Source organism: Astatotilapia calliptera, chromosome 2, assembly GCF_964374335.1.
Source record: "Astatotilapia calliptera chromosome 2, fAstCal68.1, whole genome shotgun sequence".
In the NCBI taxonomy this organism is placed as follows: Eukaryota; Metazoa; Chordata; class Actinopteri; order Cichliformes; family Cichlidae; genus Astatotilapia; species Astatotilapia calliptera.
In genome coordinates, this window is record NC_137423.1 from 21,705,251 (window position 1) to 21,723,382 (window position 18,132).

The window sequence follows — 18,132 nt, forward strand, 5'->3', positions numbered from 1 at the left end:
GAAAGCTCAGGATAGGAAGCCAAGTATCAACTTAAGTGTCTGACAAGCTTCAAGAAATGACAACCACAAATCGTATAATAATGATATTTTTTCTTTCAATTTGTTCATTTTCTGGTTTCTGATTTAGGCTTCTGTTTATAGTGATCCACAAACAGTCAAAGTAAAAGTTGTCCGTTTTGACACATTTGGGCTTTTACTTTGAAGACAAACCTTCTTCCGTTTGTGTTATCCACTTACCTCCTAGTTGGCAAGTATTTGCAGACACAAATCTAAAACCTCAGATAGCTGTTACCACCGGCTAGTAACCAAAGTTATTGTTTTGGTTGGTACAATTTTGGTGCATGTAATTGCCAGCTTGACCTCTTTCAATCAGAAATTAATAGCAGACAGTTATACCACAATTTTATTGCATTCTTTACGCCCTAAGTCCCTTTAAAAAAAGCAGCTGACTGCAAGTGGTTGCAGACTGGTCCCCATCTTCAAATCATTTGGACGCGAGATCGCACAACTAATGTTTCCCTTGGACGGCTGTAGCATAGCCAGATAGATTGTAGATTCAGGTTGATAGATAGAGCAAAAAAAATCACTGTGGGTAACAAATATTTTCAAAACAAAATCAAAATTGTTTGGGCCAAAAACATGCCAGTTATTATTTCACCATCAGCCATTGCACCAGCTGTGTCTTTTTTACTCTTTGCCCTTTTGCCCTGTCTTCTCAGCGGGAATGGAGAAACCAGGAGTGGTGGAGCAGGTTGACCTAACCCCAACCCTGGCCTTAGGCCTTGGCCTGCCCATATCTCAGAACAGCGTTGGCCGCGTGATCCAGAGTGTCTTGGAGGAAACCTCACTGCGAGACCAGCTGCGCTTCCTGCATCTCAATGGCCACCAGCTCAGCTGCTTGCTCAAAGACAGCATATCCGACTATGAGAAAGGTTGGTTGCAGATTCACTGTGTTCCTCCTCTGGACTCGTTAAAAGCCAAGACCTTGTTTGACAGGTACTCTCATCATTATGCTGTATTGTTTCCTGGCTGGTGATGGTGTCAGTAGCTACTTTTTTTTTTTCATTGCACACAGCAGCGTAAGTATGCCAAATAATTTAAGGCATAGTTATTCCAAAATTAAGATATGGAACTTTTTCTTCACCTCATGTCAGTTAGAACTCTGTTGAAGCTGGAACATCCATGAATTCCCATCATTCCCTATTCCTCAGCCTTCTCCTAAACTATTAAAGTTAAGGGAGGCATACTTTAAATTTAAAAAAAAAAGTCCAGCTAATGTCGTAATTCCACAAAGTGAAAGTCATTTATAATGTCGCCTGCTACTTGCATCGAACCTATTCATTGCTTAAAGCTGCACGTTTAAATATTCCCATGTTAACAGTGAGTAAGGATAATGTGAAAAGGGATGTTTCTAGTGACGGACTAATGGAGACCTATACTGTCTTTATACATAATCACAGATTAAGAACTGAGCTAAAAGAAGAGTAAACACCAACATGAGTCTGCTAATTCTATTGCAAGTAGTAAAATAAGCTGTTGAGCTAACATATGTGAACTGATGCTAACACTGTCATTATTGCATTTAAATTACAGTTTAATTTGCAGTCCGCTCAGTTTTGTGCGTATAACAGTTGTGACAGATGGTACAGACTTAAGATGGCTCAAAAGTGATTTACTTTGAGTCTGTCTCTGTGTTTTGGCATCAAAGCGTTTTCTTAGATGGTTTAACCTGAAGCAGTTTGATTAAAGTGAAGGCAGCATCGCATCATCTAACAAGCTCAAAAGATTCTACTTAATTAAGGCTATAATCCTGAGCAAAAATGCAGACTTGATCATTTATATATTTCAACATGTGTCAGATGAAACTGAACAAATTCAAACAGGCGGTTTTACTAGGCACTAATGGGCCTTAATGGTGTTTAGCAGATGTTAAAAAAATATTCTTCTTACAGTTAGAAAATCCTCTAAATGTCTGTGATTACAGTGAGTTTTAAGTTCCTGGTTGTCAAAGATAAACCCAGTGTGACTTTGCAGACATACCATATGGCACTAAAAGCTTTACAATGATATAAGAGTTTGAGACAAAAAAAGCACTAACCTTTGCCAAACATTAGATACTAGTCAGTTTGTTGTCGTGGGAGCGTTTCCAACTCCCACAACTTAGTCTATGCTCTGATCTTCAACATGCATTGTGCATGCATTTGCATCTCTGCAAATGCATGCACATATTCACACATGGCTTTGCTCCCTACTTGCATCTCGGGGTCACGCAGTTTGTCTGAGTTATCCATCTTTGAGTCTGTTCCCCACCCTTCTTGTCTGTCTCCCACTCTTTCTCTTGCCGTCTTTCACTTTCAGAAGCATTCGATACACCAACAGCAGCAATTACCGTCAGTCAGAAGTAATTTATCTTATCTTTTTAAAGTATCCCAAAGAGGCAGCGATAGAACTACATAAATAATTTGACACATAGCATTTTCTTATTTAGAAGTTGTTTTCCCTAAATGTTTTTGCTGACTAAGTTGTATTCTAAGCATGCTATCCTAGAGAAAATGTTGTGAGCAAAGGGGGGGGGGGGAGTCGAGAAAAGCATAACACATTTAAGTTTCAGATGATGTCTTTACTTTTTTCATTTTGGGAGTTGACTGGATGGAAGTTAATAGTCCATCATACTATTAACTTCCATGAAGCTGAGTAACTAATGGTACAAATATAGCAGGTTTATAAAATTTGGGCAATAGCACAATGCTTCTGCTTTATTCAAAATGGTTCACAAAAGTACTGGATTAACTTATTTTAAAATGCACTGTGATGTGTGAATGTTCACTTACCGTATTTTCCGCACTATAAGGCGCACTTAAAATCCTTTAATTTTCTCACAAATCGACAGTGCATCTTATGTATGAATTCTGGTTGTGCTTACTGACCTCAAACCGATTTTATGTGGTACACGGCGCTCAAAACTCTGTCAAAAAATGTTTTAGTACGACTTTGCTAAGCTACAAAGCTAAGCTAATAAAGCTAAGCATTACGGCTACCGTAGTCAGGAGCCTTGCAGAGGAATCTGGGTCCAAAACTGCTTCATGTCCCAAAGTCAAACGAACACTGCAGCATCACTGAGAGTTAAAAGCTGTCTAAATTCTTTCATCTTTAATAAAATGATCAGCATTGCTGCTTTACCAGGTGTAACAATTAAGTTTAACATCCAGGCATCCATGAAAACAGAATTTATTAAATTTAATGGAGTTAGAAGTTAGCAGGAAGTTAGCTCGCTAGCTTCCACCTAAATATGATATAGCATGTTCTGACTGAGAGATTTCTGAAACAAATGAAAACGTACAGCTCTGCTATCACTTCCAACATAAATGAAGACAAAAAACTAAACAGCAGTGATGTTTGTAGGGTTACTGAAGTTGCACTAGCTGGGATATAATAATGTGCTACGTGATCGCTAGCGACACAGCTATGCTAGCATAATATAAACACAGTGAAGCTGGAGGATGAACGCTAACTTTTTTCCACTCGATAAAAGTTACCATGAGGGTTCCTGATGGTTAGGGACAAAAATCCATCCACAATTCCAAGGTTAGTCATTAATATACTGCAACAGCATGGGAATAGAGCAGCTGCGAGAGAATTCCACATTAATGAATCAAAGGTACAGAAGTGGAGGAAGTAAGAAGAATGAGTTGAGTAAAGTTTGATTTATCTGACTGTTTTGTTCCGCTTAATGCGCCTTATGGTCCGACAGATACAGTACTTACTGTATGGACCTGACTGTTTAAGGACAACACTACTATTTAATAACTCCATCACTTTCAATTAGAGCTGGACGATATGAGATTTTTTCATATCACGATATGTTTTTTTCATTTCAGGCGATAACGATATCTATCACGATATAAGCCAAATAACTATATTTGTAAGATTTAAATGTGCCGTTGCTCACAAGTAAAATGTGAAATAATCAGCAGCTTGTTTTTAAATATTTATTTCCCATAATAAGTTCAACAGGGTAGATGTACTTAAGGAACATGAGACTTTTTCAGATAAATAAAGGCAAATATTGCAAACTACACAAAAGGCAGCCGCTAAAGCGTTTAAGTTTCAAAATAGAACAAACGAAACAGACTAAATTGTCAATTCCACTTAGAAACAAAATATTAATTCTAAAAATAAATCTTAGTTTGTTTTACAGAAGAACAGACAAAACTGACTAACTTTTGTCAGTATCAAATAAACTGAGAACTAAAAGAAAATTCTCAATCTCTCCTTGTTGTATAGCTGAGCTTTTCAAACAGTTTTAACAGTTACTTTAGTCTGACAAAAGCCGAATGAAGAATTAGCGCTTCCAGTCAGAGACTGAGGCTACGTCCACACGTACACGGGTTTCTTTGAAAACGGAGATTTTCCGTTTTCGTTTTAAAAAATAATCCCGTCCACACATAAAGGCAGAAATGAAGGAAAACGCTGCTATGAACATGCCAAAGCAGCAGGTGGCGCTAGATTCCTAACCGTGCAGAAATGTTGGCCAATCAGAAGTCTAGAAGCCTCGGTGGGAAAAAGTAAACAAAGCTGGGGCATAGAAGCAGAACCGAGTCGTAAGTGTGGAGGGACAGTAACTGTGTGTATATGTAAGCATTTAAACACTGCAGAGAGTAGAATTAACAGTAACAGTATTGTAGAAATTCATTTCACCGAAACAATAACGTGGCGCACAGTGTGACGCATGCACCAGTTTATTGTATTTCCAGACTTGCTTTCGGCACAATTTACAGTGCACGCTACTCTGTTTTTTGTCAGACTTGAAATAGCCGAAATACCTTCACACTACGGAGCTTCTATGGCTCTTCCGTTCGACAATCTCTCCGGCATTGGAACCATCATCGGTTTTCTCTTCGGTCACGCTCGGTTGATTTTTCTAGTCGGTACACTCATTTCCTCCATTACCCGCTGGCTGCTTCCCAAACAAACACACGTGCGGCTTGGCACTTGTGCTGTACGTAACAAGTCACGCGACGTGACGCTGCGGCTGTGATTGGTTCGGCTCTGCGCTACTGAATTTGGATCGGCTGACCTTTTTTTTTTTTTTTTTTTTTTTAAGAGAACAAGAGCGGCGAGGTCTATCGCGATAGCTTAATTTCTCTATCGAGTAAAAGTTATATCGCGATACATATCGTTATCGTTCTATCGCCCAGCTCTACTTTCAATAACATATATGCACAACTGATTGATGTGTTGTGATATAATTTTGCATAGCAACTCAACTGAATCCTAGATGAAGATTACTTTACACCCCACACAGTAGGTGTAAAAGAATATTAATGCCACAAAATTAATAACCAATGGTCATGATGTAGTCCAAAAGTTAACCCAAGGTTTATCAATCTAGCTAAAAGCACGTTCCCATGCAAGGGCTTCAGTTAGCAGGATCTATAGCAGAGCAACTGATTTTATAAAGTAAGAAACTATCATATTAAAGCACATAATATAGACTGAGAACAACACAGGCTCTGCAGCTGTGTAAGTGTAAATTTAGACCATGTACAAATAGGTTCTTAAAATTGTAAATCAATGTTTTGCTAAAAAAAATTAGGACAGGATTGTAAATCCACATAAGAATCCATATATCCTACTGATCATCATTAGAGACAGACCTAAGACTTCAGATGCTATTAAAAAAACTTTAGACTCTTGCACTCTGCACACAAAGGTAGCGTAATCTGCTTGAGTAGGAAAACAAGTAGGTTTCCAGCATAATTTACTGAGCGATGTACACTAGTAAAGAATAACCTGCTTTTGTGTATAAAGCAGCATTATCCCAGAAGTTACCTGCATGACCCCAAATCCTGCTTCGTGGTGCGGGCTTCTGGTGTCTAGCAGTTCAGAACATCACTAGAGCTTGCGAGAAAACACCAAATAGGTTACTCTTCCACTTTAGAATAAAAGCATGTCCATAGGAAGTTGCTGTCCATAGTAGGGCTGTTCGATATAACGATATATATCGGATGACGATATAAAAACATTGTACACTATTGTTTGTTTCGTGGTGTCGCAAAATAAACTGTTTACGGTAATATTTTTTCATTGTTTTGATGGTCACTGTAGTGGATATATTAATTTCTTAAAGTTCTCTCTTTCTCTTATATTTAATATAACCACACTACGGACGGACAAGCGCCTGTTTTTAGGCGTCATGTGCTAAAAAATAAACCTTAGTCTCAAACATTAAAACAGGCTTTTCCCTGCAGCACGCCGTATAATAAATACTCACAAAGAAAACTTCAGCCGTTATAACTTATGTCATGCATCGGTTAAAACACTCGACTCCAGGTACATGACACCCAGCAGGAAACACTTCACGCAAGTCGAGCTGCCCGAGATTCACAGAATTTACAGAAAATGTTACATTTTTGTGATTTATATATCGTTATCGGACGATAGATGTCTTATATCGGGATATGAGATTTTGGTCATATTGCACAGCTCTAGTCGATAGGGTACTCCTGTGCAGCAACTCCTGATGATGTGAATTGATTATAGTAAGTGCTTTCATTTCTAAATTTAAATGATTGATGCTTTGTTTCCAAAGACATTTCTTTTGTTTTAACAGCGATTACTAATGCACTTTGGATCCTTTGCATTTCTTTGCATTAGATGACTTTTCTCTCCACTAAACTGCTTGAAGACCACCCTCTGGAACCTGTAATTACCGGCTATAGTTATCACTATAGGCTGTGATAAGATGAAGTCTTAAGTTCTCCAGCATACTCTTTCAAATTTCAAAAATTAAAATAAAATACAGTTAAATTAAATTGTTGCTGTCTTTGAGTGATTAAAAACCCCTGTTGCGCTTACCCTTGTATTCTATATTCTGTGAACAGACTAAGAATTAATTATGCAATTTCTATGCATTACTAACTCATGGCCACAGGCTATTCATCATGTGATCATGCAATAATTGTCGTCTTATGGCCTTGCAATAGTTTTTTCCACCCAGTGTCACCAGAGAGGTTCTGCAGTGGTTTTAATTATCATCTTTCTTTTCTTCTATCACATCATTGAAATAACGCTGAAATGTCAAATCTGAAAAACAGGTTATTAGATTTGTGATCTCTTAAATTTGAGGACCGTTATCAGATCACAGCTTTGCACAAAATATTTGGGTTGCCCTACTGGTCAACCCATGTACTGGAGGCTGTGTCCTCATCTCAGTGGACTGAGTGTGACTCAGCTCCAGGCCTTTAAGGCCCCAATCACACAAGCCTAGAGACTGGTCGGCAGACATCTGCTAACCCCCAGTCATTGGAGTTTGCTGGTAGGCACTGTGGAACTGATTGCTAAGGCCTAGAAGAACTAAGGCCTAGAGACATGTCAGTAACTCCCTGGTAAACACTGGTCGCAAGAGAAGACTATGTTATTCCACAACTAGTTGGTGAGTGGTTGCTGGCAGTTGCTACAGTGTAGAAACAAGTATATGAGCTTCCTCCGAAGGGTGGCTGGCCTCTCCCTTAGAGAACCACCTCAACTGACTCCTTTCGATGTAGAGGAGCAGCGGCTCCACTCTGAGCCCCTCCCGGATGACTGAACTTCTTTGGGCATCTGACAAGGATGCCTCCTGGACGCCTCCGGGGTGAGGTGTTCCGGGCGTGTCCCACCGGGAGGAGGCCCCAGGGCAGACCCAGGACACAGTGGAGAGATTATATCTCTCGGCTGGCCTGGGAACGCCTTGGTGTTCCCCCGGACAAGCTGAAGGAGGTGGTTGGGGAAAGGGATGTCTGGGCTTCTCTGCTTAGGCTGCTGCCCCCACGACCCGGCCCCCTTTCTTGCAATTGCCTTTTGTTGCCAGCAGGTTGCTTTAGTCTCACTGTGGGTCTGCAAACACTCGCCAACTACTTACTAAGTGATAGTGAAACTGTGAAAATGTGTGATGCAAACTGGAAACAGAGACCTTTTGGCTTCAGCGTAAAAGTTGTGCCTTACCGTTTCATTCAGCAGATTTTAAAATGCGCAGCTACAAGCCGGAGACTAAATGCTGACAAGTTGCCATCCTCCATGTAAACTATGGGTGATGACAGCAATATGCTACAGACAGGATCTCCCTACTTGTGGGGGGTTCTACTAATTATCAGAGGTTTCCTGGGGTTGCCAACCAATCTCTAGGCCTGTGTAAAGATTTAAACCTATTTATGTTATGATAGCCCTTGTGCACTTTGTATACAAATGTGCCCATGTAAAAAAACAGATGTGGTGAACCGAAGCAAACTTCTACATGAAGTAAATGCAGCATTTTCAAAACGACTACTATTTCCTGTAACATAAAAAAACACTCGGCACTGGCAGCAGTTTTTCCACTTTATTTTGGTCCCTGGTTTCCATAGAGATGGGATGAAATGGAAATTATCTCAGCAGACCTACATTTGGATATGTTGCCTTTTTTTGTATTCGTCCACTTGGGTAATCATGAAGCTGTTATGCAAAAGGATGTAATAGTTGTCACTGCTGGGAAATTCGCCGGGGATGTTATTTTAAGTAGCATGCCTGTTGGACATTTGTTAGGGTCGAATCTTTACTGGGCGTGTGAGGAGTTGCTTAGGAGAAATCCGCCTTCTGTCCGTTTCTGATTTCAGTATTCAATGAGGTTTCATCAGGAAGACAAAAAAGTAGCTCATTGGAGAAAAAACTTAGCAAGGATTTATAATGCTCGGCCACTCTCAGCTTCAGTCTGGTGCACTAAGTTAAATATTTTATGATATTTTTTTTTTGGGGGGGGGGGGGGGGGGTTCTCTGTTTTTGCAGTCACATTTATTAGAGTTACAGTAGACTTAACCTGCAACTTTATAAAGTTCAGCTGTGGCGATACAAACTTTAGAAACTCTCTCTGCCTCACTCTCTCTCTGTCTGCTTTGCTTCAATCTTCATATTGTGTTTTCGTTTGTTTGTGTGTGTGTGTGTGTGTGTGTGTGTGTGTGTGCGTGTGTGTGTGTGTGCGTGCGTGTGCGTGCGTGTGTGCGTGCGTGCGTGCGTGTAACCTCAGGCGTCTTGCAGAGCCATTAACCAATCCCTGTACTTTTAGACAGATGAAACATGACCAGGGCCATTGATATTGCATGATTCATGCCTGTGGCTTAAAGTTCTGATATTTCAACCAACCCTTCTGTCTGGCAAAGCCACAGTGACTATTTATCATCTCTGCCTATGCTGCTGAGATAGGTGATTGTTTTTAGTAGTGTGTGTGTGTTTCACTGAAGTATACCACAACTCTACACAAGCCTACACGTTGCTTCGTCCTTGAACAGGCTGAAGTAAAATGAAAGGGAGCATAATTTCATCTGTAAACATGTGAATGAGTCACAGCTTGTCATAGTTAGCATCTTGATAAATTGTACATTGCTTTGCTCCAAACTAAATGGTTTTACCACAGGCGTATTGTTTTCAATTTAGCGAACGTTATTGACACAAGAACGCGGGAAAAAGAAAATGATGAAATTTAATAGGTTCCTATTTCTGAAAAACAGAATTCAACATCAATGATTGATGAACTCATAAATAGTTTCATTGCTAAGAAAACAAGCAGTTGGAATATGTCTGCATTTTCTTTTGGCTAAATTACAACAGGGTAGGCAGCAATATGAAACCTTTTCTTCACATTTGTCATGGATCAGTTTGGGGTTTTAATGAGCTCGTAGTAAAAATACTCCGCAAGCTGTACCAGTATCAGCCACCTGTGGCTTAACATTGTAATTAATTAATATGTCAGCATATGGGGAAAAATTGGTCATTATTATGAGGAAATAATACCCACAGTTAGCGAATGGTTTATCCTATAACATTAGGAATATTTCATTTAGGTCACCGAGATCCAGGCAGCAAAGTTTTTCTCCTCTAAATAAAAGCTAAAACTTAGTTTTTGTATTTTAGAAGGTTTGTCCTGATTAATCACATGGCAGCAAACCAAGAAATTATGTGAGAATCAAACTGTAAACCTAATGAAATTCCTCATAAACTGTTAAAAAATCAGGTGCTATAAATGTCCTCCTCACTCACTCCCTCCCTCCTGAAATTCAGATTGCAGTAGCTGGAGCATTGCAAATAATAGTGCTTTAAAACATGCTCCCTTCCACTTCTCTCCACTCCAGAGGTGGGATTTGAGCAGTTTCGTGTGGCAGAAAAGGCTCACGGGAACTGGATGAAGCTTTACCTGGAAGGAAACACCTCCGAGGTGCTGACCAATGTGGGCAAAAAGGTCCTGAGGCAGTATCTGGAGGCCCTAGCTGCCATGAGCGCTGCTCTGAGCAAACAGCTGGGCAAGTATGACATGTACTCCATGATTGCAGGCATGGTGTTTGTCTTTCAGGTAAGGACCGAATCATCATATTTTTTTTATCTGCACTCGTAATAGTTTGGTGTGCTGCTTATCAGCTTTAGAGTGTGGGAGTGAGGTGCACGGCAACAAAAAGTAAAAACTAAACCCTCACCAGGTGTCATGCTTTCTTTTTGATAGTGGAAATATTTGTGACAATGAAGCCGTCCTAAGATAGATTTACTTTAGAGGGGGGTCTATTGTGTTTATCTTGTACTGGGCCTTGCTACAACCCATTAGTTCATCCACTGTCTGTTTTGGTTCTTTTAGGTCCTCTTCCATTAAGGCCACTGACCCTTTAAGCCGGCTTTCTTCTTAGGGATATTAGGGATATCCCCTTCTACTGATGTCAGTGATAGCCATGAAACTGTCTGAAATGAGCGTTTATAGCTGAGCTTTTAGCTCACACACACTGAATTCTTTATTTTAGAGAGAAGAGACTTTCTCCTGGCAACCTTTCTAAACAAGACCTACTCATTCAATCTTTTTCTTATTGTACTATTATGAACTTCAACATTTAACAGTTTGAGCTCTTGGGCTTTTTGCAGTTTCTCTGAACATTGCACAGTCTGATCTCCACGTGGTAATAATCTTTCTCACTGTAGAATGATGTTTGGAAATGGCCTTATAACCCTTTGCAGATGGATGGAGAGCAACAGTTGGGTCTCTGAGACCACTGCTGTGGCTTTGCGGTTTGGCATTGTGTTAACACACATCTAAAAGCTCCAGACCATCAAACTTTATAGAGGTGCTCCCTTTACTGAAAAATTTTTTGATTATCAGTACACGGCTGCTATTTACTCTTTTAAGGAAGCAGTAAGGATGCACTTAGTTTTTCACATACTGCTTGTAAATTTGGGCTCACTTTTGCTTAAATATATAATGACCCCTGTCCAGGGTGTACCGAGCCTCTCACCCCATGACAGCTGGGATAGGCTACCCCCCTGCGACCCTGAATTAGATAAGCAGATGGATGGATGTAATGAAACAGTGTAATTTATCATTTGCTGTTTTTCATCCAAGGTTGTATTTACCTAATTTTCAGACCTACTGAGGACCAGATGATTTTTAATCTGTCCTGATCTGTAAAACCTTTTTAGCACGACTGCATAAAAAATAAATAAATAAGAGAAAAGCATCATAAGTCTCTTTCAATTAGAAAATCAGTTAAACGTGTACATGCATGCATTATGTTTGTTATTAAATTGCTCTTCACTGTTCACATAAATTGGGGAGGTTATAAAACTGGAGATTACAATGATTGCATCAGGTTTGTAAAAGACTTTTTCTCTCCTCTCTGTCTCTCCTGGCCTTTAAGCTCCTGTTGGTCTTACTGCTGGCTATGCCTGAAGCCCTCAGCAGTGCCGCAGCAGTGGACCTCCCCATCCTCTCGGCCCTGCTCTCCCTGCCTTTTTACCTTTTGTGCCTACTTCTTGCCTCAGTGCACGTCTTGGTGTGCACATCTGCTGGGAGCTCCTGTTACTTCTGCAGCCTCTCCTGGGGTCTCGTGTTTGCTGCCGTTGCCTTCTCCTCAGCAATGTTTTGTATTCTGGTCTCTATAGCAACACGAAGACTCCCCCTGGGTGCAAAGATTCATGGGAAGGTGAGTAAGTGCAGTGAAACACGGGTAGATATTGTAACAGATGTTAGCCCTCAGAGAGCCATACTTACATACAGTGGATCCGCATGTAAAGCATGAATGCACAAGCTAACGCGCTAACCCATTCTGCTGCTCTCTGATTGCTTTAAAGGGACACTGAGGATAAAAGACTGAGTGTTAGTGAATCCATCTATCTCTCTAGAAACCTCGCTGCTTGTTAAACAGATTTGTGTTGTTGTATTTGAATTTTTCACTTCCTGTAGGTAGAGAAACGTTACCTAAGTGACTTTTGGAATTTATTTGAGAGAAAACCTGCTAAATCTACTGGAGCGGCATGCTCTTGTCTGTTGTGCATTCACTTAGTGATTTAGTTTGCAGAGTCTTTAAGGATGTAGATTTAAATCATTTGAGTGCTTCTCAACAGTCTCAGAAAAAAGTTTTAGTGTATTTTCACTTTGACAAGTAAAAAAAGATTCTGCCAAAAAGTGGCTTAAAAGAAGTGTCTGAGTAAGTGCCTCTTAGTCAATTTAAAACTGCAGACAACAATTGTATGCTTCAGAGATTGTGAAGAGCTGCAATAATTACTCTGATTACTCTGCAGTATCACACAAGAAAACAAGTGAGAAATAGTAGTGCGTTTAAGCAAATGATATTGTGTTGTTGTTGTGAGTCAGGCACTCGGAGTGACGGTGAGAGTAGCAGAAAGGCAACACAAACAATATTTTTGGACACAGCAGTGATCACATAATCATGACTTCTGACATGCCAGAAGTTTGTGGTGTTGGTGTGTTTACCCTGTGTTTTCTTACCCTGTGTGTGAAACATTTCCATGCTACACAGAAATAATTATTCAAATTGAAGCATTGTTGTAGCAGTATTGTCTGCATTGTCAGGTGGTGGGGTTTATAGGTAGGTCCATTAGTTCTTGTGCAGTGACACATTTTTTGTGGCATGACCGCAGTGGGATTTAAGTTAACCAATCAAGGTGCAATTAAAGTGCAGCTCTTCAACTTTAATTCAGGAAGTTTAATAAAAGTGTATTTTCTGATAGTTCTTAAGTGCAACCAGAAGTTTGCACTCTGTTGTCTCCATTCACGAAAGTGTCTCTTGTGGACCTTGACAATGATGCAGCTACCTCTTTGAGCGTTCTTGAATTATTTTCATCTTCTGTGGTCTTTGAAGGTGTTTGGTGCTCCTGAGCTGCTGAGCTGGCCTTTTCAGGAATATACCAGATTGTTGATTTGGCCTGTCAGTGCGCCCCAGGGTGGCTGTGGCTACAATGTAGATTGCCATCACCAGTGTGTGAATGTGTGTGTGAATGGGTGGATGACTGGATATGTAAAGCGCTTTGGGGTCCTTAGGGACTAGTAAAGCGCTATATAAATACAGGCCATTTACCATTTTTCCAATTTTTTCATTTTTCAAATGGCTTTATGTCTTTGTTTGTTTTTAAATGGTTTTTCAGACTAATACTTGCCTCCTTCCCTTGCATCAGCCTCTCTTTTGAACACAACTACCAAATACAGGTTCACTTGTACAACACTTGGAATCAATTCCAGTTTTCTTTGAATGTTTTTTTTATGGAATAACGAGGGAACAGGCCTCCCCTTGACATAAAACTTTCATATAAAATCAATTGTCGAAGTACTCATGAGCCTTTGAAAACGGGGTGCTGTGTATAAAAACGTATGTTATTCCTCAACAGTAAATTCTGCACTTCTGTTAAAGCTTGTAAATGAAAACTCAAAATCTGATCTTCAAACACAACTTAATTTTTTGATTTTAAATCCACTGTGCTCATGTATAGAGGCAACATTAGAAACATGTCTCCAAAAACAGCAGTTAGCTTGCTAACAAGGCTAAAAAGCACAGCCATACATGACATCATAAACATACAAAACTCTGAAGTGCGTTATATATTCCAACTGCCCCCCATTAATTATTTAAAAGATGACAAAACAAATTAAAAACACTTATTTGATTCATGTACACATATAAGACCTGACTGGAGAAGTCAATCCATGTAATGTACAATTGCTGCATATTATCACTTTTTAATGTATGCCTCTTTATTGCCAAAAACTTGGCTCCGAGGGTGGGAAAGTGGAGCTGTTTCTGCATAATAAAGTTACGTTAAAAAAAGTTACACTAGTATATAAATGTCTTATAAAATATTATATGAGTGGATGCATCAGTAGACTGTGGTTCTATTAGGCGAGTAGATGCCGTTTCTCAACATACTGTCCAGTTTATTGGAAGAAGAGTTGCTGACTGTGCCCATAAAACTGCGAACTCTGTAAATAAAACAGACACTAACACAGTGGACAGATGGGGTGTCGAGTCTGACTAACAATTAAAATAGTAAATTAGAAGATATGCACTGCCAGGATCCTTTAGGAGAATGACGTAAAAACATCACTCAGGTAGTTTAAAGACAGTCAGGATTTTTACTTGTTGTGAATCTGAATTGAAAATGAAGAAAACTAAAGATGGTCCATCATTTGGACTCTAACTGCTGGTGCAGTTAGAAGATAAGTGGTGTATTTGTTAAGCCTTAACGATAACGCACTCTTGGCGGTGCTATCAAAGGTTTTGGGTAGTTTAAATTTGTTTCAGTAATTTTCTCTTTCCATCACTGCAATGTTAAATTGTCCTTCAACAAACTGAAGTAATTCCCAGCAATATGTTGAAGTAAGTTATCAATCATAGAAAGGTTGAAGTGGTTCTTCAGTGAAAAATGGAAGCTTTGAGTCATAAGTGCTTGTTTAAAGGGCTTTAACAGTAGCTTCCCTTTGCTGCTGCAACTCTTTGCTCATTATTAATTTATCTGTAAAGGTTACATCTCATTTGCCTTCTGGGAACTCTTGAGAAAGTGCTGATGTAGCAAAAAAAAGTCAGAAGAATCCACTTGGGTCATTAGGCTGGGAGAGGAAATGAACTCTCCGACTCGACACACTGGAAGATGTGGAGGATTTCGTACAGTACTGGAGGTGTTTCTTCTCTGGCTCCAGTGACCGTGAAAAGACTGTTTTCTTTTGAGTCTTACAAATGTCATAGTGAAGAAAAAAACTGTGCTCATAGTTCAGTTGGCAGGTAATGATGATGACCTGTGATGACAAATGTGCTTTTGTACCAGCAGCAGATTTTTGTGAAATTACCAGACTTTGGTCAGAAAAATCAAACAGACAAACTGTTGAAGCTCAACTCATGTAGAAACAAAAATGTCAAAGAGCTGTTTTCAGCCACTGAACTGAAATTCTGCAGGATTCATGAAACGTCCTTCCTGCCAAGTACCTTGAAAGGCTGTGTGAGCATGTGCCCAGTGGAGAATGCACTTATAAAAGCAAAGCTTGATCACAACAAACACCAAAGCAGTGTCGTTTCTTTGGCTGCTGAAAGTCATTCATAAATCGAAAGCACTGCTGTATGTACAGCAAACTCAAAGTACAGTATTTAGATGGTTTCAGAGTGGATGAAAACAAACACAAATATTTGCTGCTGATTATAGCTGCAACCAATAATGGATTTTGTTCTCTTTTTTTAGCCTGGAGGTATTTCCTTCTTAATTGAATTATTGTTGAGTTTATTAAATGCCAGTGAAAGGTGAATTTCCAACACAAAAACTCAAAGATGTGAGATTTGAAGTGATATGAAACAGAAAAAGCAACAAATCCCGAGACTTGAAGCTGAAAATAATTTGGCATTTAGCTTTGATAGATGACTTTAATGTTTCAGATCTTTTCAGGTTGTTTTGTAATGGATTGTTTTTTTTCAACTGGTGAAGGATCACAGCACTGGATTCTGCTTGACAGACCCACAAATTTTAAATTAAATGTAAACTTGTAAACAGGTCCATAGTTGCCCACCATTACAATCATGGATTTGTGAAGCCTGCAAATCAAAATCAGTCATAAGAAGCAGGGGGTGGAGCTAAAAGAGAAATCGAAGAGCAGTACATGCTCATGCAGGATTGGCAGAAGACCATGTAAACTGGACGGACCGCCAACGTTAACGAGAGGGCATTCGCTCAAGTCACTTTGCTATTACAAAAAAACCCAAAACACTATGCACAATTGCAAGCACACATGCACAGTACACACTGTTTGACTCTCACAGGGAACACAACATGAGCATCATGCTATATTCAGTAAGAAGTCAAACTGGCATTTCAATTTCTAAAGACTTAAAAAAAAGTGGTTACTGAAGTCATACATGAAGGGAGCTGGAGGGTCATTCACCCAACGACTTTGATAATAATCTGATATCATTTCAGCCACAAGAGTCGCCACCTGCTGGCCATTAGATAGAATCCAGGTTAAAGACCTGGAAGCTAAGTCAGTCTTTCATACACATTATAATCAATGTCAGGTATTAAATCATTCTACAGATATATTGAAATGTTTAACTATTCATAGAACAACTGTGTTGAGCTTCCATAATTTGGCTTCCTGTTGATGTTGAAATTGATTTTAAATGTTATTGATTCCTTTAAAAGCTACATATGGATTTAGTCCTGCTGCTACTCTAGAGTGTATATAAAAGTGCCGTTGTGTATCATGCCATGTTTTATTTCTCGTTCCAAAAGTGGTGATTAAGCGCTTACAATCATGGCCCATCTCTACAGCCAAGATCTTTTTAATAACCTGTGGGAGGAAATGCAGTTAGTGGACTCTGTGTCCTCAAAGTCATTACTGACAAACTCATTTTGATACTGAGATTAAATAATAAAGCTGCTTTATTGTTAAACTGTATTTGTATCAAAGGATTACATTGATGAATTCCCAGGAGTCCCTGAATATTTGTCAGACAAGAGGAAATCTGCTCAAAATTACAAACCTTTGGACAGATTTCACACAAAGGTGTGTTTGAAGCTACTACCAGATGTAGCATGTAGTGCTGGAAAATGTGACAAATAATCCTAAGGCACAATAATGTTGTATACTTTCAGGAATCCATTTGGATCTAAGTGCAGAGCTGTGTCTGGTTAGACTTGACAAATAACTGCTTTGGGGAAACTGTCCAAAACATATATTCACTCTCTGTCCTCATTAGTTTCAGTGCAAGGTGGAAACGAAAAGAAAAACTTGCTGCTCCAGCAAAAATGTGATGAGAATTCCATTTAAGTGAGTTTTAATGACCCAAAGGTGAGGTCATTTTAAAAAAGTAGTTCTGTACAAGAGCTGTAAAGACGTGTGAAATACCTGCAATGTGTATCATGTTCATGCATTCGCCTATCAAGCGATGACTCCCAGTTCGATCCCAGGAGGAGACACTGATTCTGTTGGGGTTGCGTCAGGAAAAGCATCCGGCGTTAAAAAATAAATAAAAAAATCTGCCAACTCAGACATGCGGCGCTACCTGCTGTGGGAGACCCCTTGTGGGAGACCCCTTGTGGGTAAGAGAACAGCCAAAATATTTTTCCAACAACCAAAAAAAGGCTAAGAATCCCTTAATAAATGATTCTATTGAGTCTCTCATGACTTTTGTAAGGAGCTTACTCTAGTCTGTCACCAGCACAAGAGTTTAATATGATTTCTTATTATGCCTGAGTGGAAAAAGTCATATTTTAAATGGCAGAGCTCGGAAGTCAGTCTGAGTCAGTATTACCATTTCACAGCTGCGTGATGGAAAGGCAGGTTCAGCTGGCAGAATATGATAAATCAAACACACATACTGGACACATTGGTTTCACAGGAAAAGTGATGTTAAGTGGCATAGATGCAACGGTGGCATCAAAGACCCTCCAATAATTTTAGGCTAGAAAGACTAAAAGGTCATTTGCTACATCAGTAGCTGTGCTTTGTCATGAAAAGGCCTTTGGCAGGGCAGAGCAATATTCTACTTCAGCACATTAGGCTTCGGGTCAAGTCCTGATTTATGTTCTACTCTACATGGAGCCCTCAGCATGGTCAGAGAATATTTATGCATTATTTAGAATGATCTGCTCAAGTCAATAGACGACCATATCGTAGTTCACTTCATGGTTCATGTGAAGATGAAAAACCCTCATGTGTTTGTTTAATGTAAGACCACACCCATAACCCTAGCATTAGTAAATAAAAACAGCCCTGTGAAGCCCTCTTAATTAACTGGTTTCTTTTAAATGTATAAACTAAAACTTCCTTTTTACAAGATATATGATGATTGTTTCTCGACTAAATTTCCTCGA

General features: G+C 39.5%; 1 protein-coding gene across 3 annotated transcripts in view; it reads left to right on the plus strand.

Moving 5' to 3' along the window:
• pigg (phosphatidylinositol glycan anchor biosynthesis class G (EMM blood group)) overlaps nucleotides 1-18,132 on the plus strand; it is an 83,789-nt gene that overhangs the window by 22,620 nt on the left and 43,037 nt on the right. For all 3 annotated transcript variants that reach the window (XM_026186956.2, XM_080306256.1, XM_026186932.2), the window contains exons 6-8: nucleotides 720-932; nucleotides 10,140-10,357; nucleotides 11,682-11,966. In XM_026186956.2, coding sequence (XP_026042741.1) covers nucleotides 720-932; nucleotides 10,140-10,357; nucleotides 11,682-11,966 — 716 coding nt within the window. The remainder of the gene's footprint in view (nucleotides 1-719; nucleotides 933-10,139; nucleotides 10,358-11,681; nucleotides 11,967-18,132) is intronic.